At 53.6% G+C, this 3,143-nt stretch overlaps 1 protein-coding gene across 1 annotated transcript; it reads left to right on the top strand.

The window, feature by feature from the left end:
- Positions 1 to 319: 319 nt before the first annotated feature.
- On the top strand, positions 320 to 2,488 carry SAPIO_CDS0868 (Uncharacterized protein; the record flags this gene model as incomplete). Its single annotated transcript, XM_016783554.1, has 5 exons — positions 320 to 389; positions 449 to 569; positions 651 to 872; positions 931 to 1,542; positions 1,621 to 2,488. 5 exons carry the CDS (start codon positions 320 to 322, stop codon positions 2,486 to 2,488), a joined length of 1,893 nt encoding a protein of 630 aa, XP_016645828.1.
- Positions 2,489 to 3,143: the final 655 nt, after the last annotated feature.

Raw genomic sequence — 3,143 nt, 5'->3', positions numbered from 1 at the left:
CGTGCTTCATATGAGAGACTCCCTCCCCCATCAGCCTCGTCTCGGAGTCCATCTCAAGAGTCCATCTCATACGACTTCAGCGCAAAATCACGGAGAACCCCATCCGCAGGACCGCCCTCTTCATCTCTTACATACTTCCCAAGGCTAGCTAGCCCCTTTCCATCCCTCGCTGCGGTGACCTTCGGCTGGAGAGGCATATTACGGCGAAACGTCTCTCAAAGAGCCATCGTATCAACCCATCATAACCTTATATCTCTTATACACCGTACGCCGACCGTACATAGCGTCTTACCGGAAGCTTTCCCGTTTCAATCCTCCGATGCCCCAGTCCAGCTTGATAGACAATCCTCTTCTGAGGGTGTCTCGTCCTGTATCTGCATGCTCAAGATGTAAGCTTCCGCCCATCTCGATGTAGATAATGAACAGCCATATGACTAACGGTCACAAGGCCGCTCCGCCAAGGTGAAATGCGACGGCAAACTACCAGCTTGCTCTGCGTGTGAAAAGGCAGGGCGAGCAAACGAATGCTCAAGTGCTAGCGATCAGTTTGCGAGGGGGAAGGAGCGAAGGTATGTCTAGCCCTACTAAGGAGTAGGGAAAAAAAGGCCTGAATACTCTACGAGATCCGATGGATTTAACTCTCTTTGAAGCTATGTCGCCGCCCTGGAGCTTCGTGTTGAGAAACTGGAGAAGCAGATTCGCTATGCCAAGGAGCGAAAGGCGTCCATGGCTCTCCATGAGGGAGAGACCCTTCCCACGGATATCGACCGCAAAGACTCCATGGCTGCTATTCGCGTCGCTGTCCAAAGGAAGGCGGTGATGAAGCAGGAAAAGGCCGACTTGGACTCTCTCGTATCCGACTTTGGTCTGCTGTGAGTTAGCAAACTCATTCGGTACCTCATCAGTAACTATCTCTAACCGGTAACTTAGGTCCGTCGACGCTACATCACGAGATGTTGAGCCATCAGTCAGCGGTGGTTCAGCCTTTGCAAAGCTTCTTTCTGTATCCTGCTATCGGCACCGACTCCCTGATCCAAAGGATAGTGGACTCCCTCCGCAGGAAGATGCGCGAAGGCTTGTGCAGTACTACATGGATAACGTCTATGCCCTTTATCCGTGCTTCGCCGAGAAGACCATTTGGACAGTCCTCGACAGTATGTACCAGCCCGCCGGGGGACACTCGCTCAAATTTAGTGATTACTGGCTCTTCTGGGCCGTCTTGGCCGTGGCGTCGGCTGCCCAGAGCCGCGGAATGAACGACCCGTTCTACGAAAGTGGCGTGGATTTCATCGCACGCGCGGTGCCGTACGCCGAGAGGGCTCTCACGCCTGGAGTGCGGGCCACGATCCCTTCCCTGATTCTCCTTACGCAGTACGCCATGTACGACACGAGACATTTTGATCCGTGGCACTGCATGGGCTTTACGACGCGGGTCGTCCTCGAGATGGGTCTCCACCAGGACCCTCCACCACATGACGTGAAGGACAAGAGCGATCTTGAGACGAGGAGGAAGATGTTCCATTGCGCATACGCACTAGATCGGTTAGTTTCCGTCTACCCACCCTCCAAAAATATACACACCCCAACCTTTTGACGCCAATATTGACACACATCATACAGAGCTGTCAGCATGGGCCACGCCCGTGCCTTTTCGTTTACGGATTCGACCGTAGACGTAGGCTTGCCCAGTTCAACAGAACTTGGGAGGATCCCTTCGATTTCAGGTCACATCACCGGCCCGCAATCCAACGATCCCGCGCTGCACCTGTTCCAACTCCGGAAGCTCCAATCCAGCTGGTACCAGACGCTCTACCAAGCTGGAGATTCTATCATACTGGACGCGCAGTCATACCTCTGGAAGAGTTGCCACGATCTTCGGGAATGGGCCGAGCAGCTTCCACCTACGCTACCGAACGATATTCGCCGTGCCTTTGACCTAGAACTTGAGTGGAGCTACGTCTATTGCCTGATGCCGTCGACGAGAGCGCCTCACATGACGGAATACCGACAGTCTCTTACCTTTGAGCACGCCGTCGCCTTCATTGAGCGAATGCACGAAACGGTTTTCGAAGCTGGCCAGACGGCCTTTACGACGTACTACGACGTTATGCGCGTGTATTTTATCGGGTCTCAGCTCGCCTCAATCCTCCGCGACGCCTTCGAGCTCATCGTGTCAGGCCGGCCAGCAGCGTTACCGCACAGCGATGCAACTGGAGTGCCAGCACCACCCGTGCCGCACCGGTTCTTCCAGCAGCAGTTCGAGGATAATCTGCAGCGCAGCCTCAAGGCGATGAGGTTCGTAGATGAGACGCTCGGCAAATTCGGGGAGAGATGGGAGGATGCGCTGCAGCTACTGAACTTGTTCGGGCAGGTTAGCAGGGAGGTGAGGGGGATGTTGGAGCAGAGGGCGGCGCAGATGGGGATGAGGCAGGGTGTACAGCAGCAGCCGCAGCAGCCACTCCAGCAGCAGGGCCATCTGGGAGGATAGAAGAAAGGGGGGCGAGGGGGCGTTGGAGATGCGCTAGGGCGAAACGAGCAGCCCGTTGCTTTGCTCTCGTATGTCATGTTTTGGATGTATCTTGGATTAACAGAGTGACGAAGGTTACGGAATCAGAACTGATGATTTTGATCTCTCTATTTCTCTATTTCTCGAAATCTAGGGCAATCGTGCTTGGCGGAAAGCAGTTCTGGCACTGCTGAGACGTAGAAAAGTGCAATGTTATACTGAATAAACATCCTGCTTCGTGATTCGGGAGCAGAACGATAGACCGCTCTGGGTTTGTTAGAATACAGAGCAGACCACGAAAAGTTGAGAAACTATCAGATTTTTCCCTCAAGACCTGCGATGGTGTCAGTACGTTTTCGGTCCAAGGCTCATCTCTAGAGGAAGGAACCACCCGGCCCGCGCACCAACACCGAGTAAACTATATAGCAGTGAATAAATGGCAGCGATGTCAAGGGATCCGCCAGCTAAGCTGGCAGGTTAAGCACGATCCTCTGGTCGGCTGGTGACGGCGCCAGAGGTGTTCCTGGTTCGACCCCGGGTTGGGCACAGGTTGTAATTGGGTTTTTCAAGGTAAGCTCTGGCGCGGCGGGTCCCGACATCTTTTTTATTTTATTTTATTTTATTTTATTTTATTTTA

Source organism: Scedosporium apiospermum, assembly GCF_000732125.1.
Source record: "Scedosporium apiospermum strain IHEM 14462 chromosome Unknown SEQ_SAPIO_0044, whole genome shotgun sequence".
NCBI classification, from domain to species: domain Eukaryota; kingdom Fungi; phylum Ascomycota; class Sordariomycetes; order Microascales; family Microascaceae; genus Scedosporium; species Scedosporium apiospermum.
Note: the sequence above shows the minus strand (reverse complement) of the source record. Positions and strands in the feature narration are given on the sequence as shown.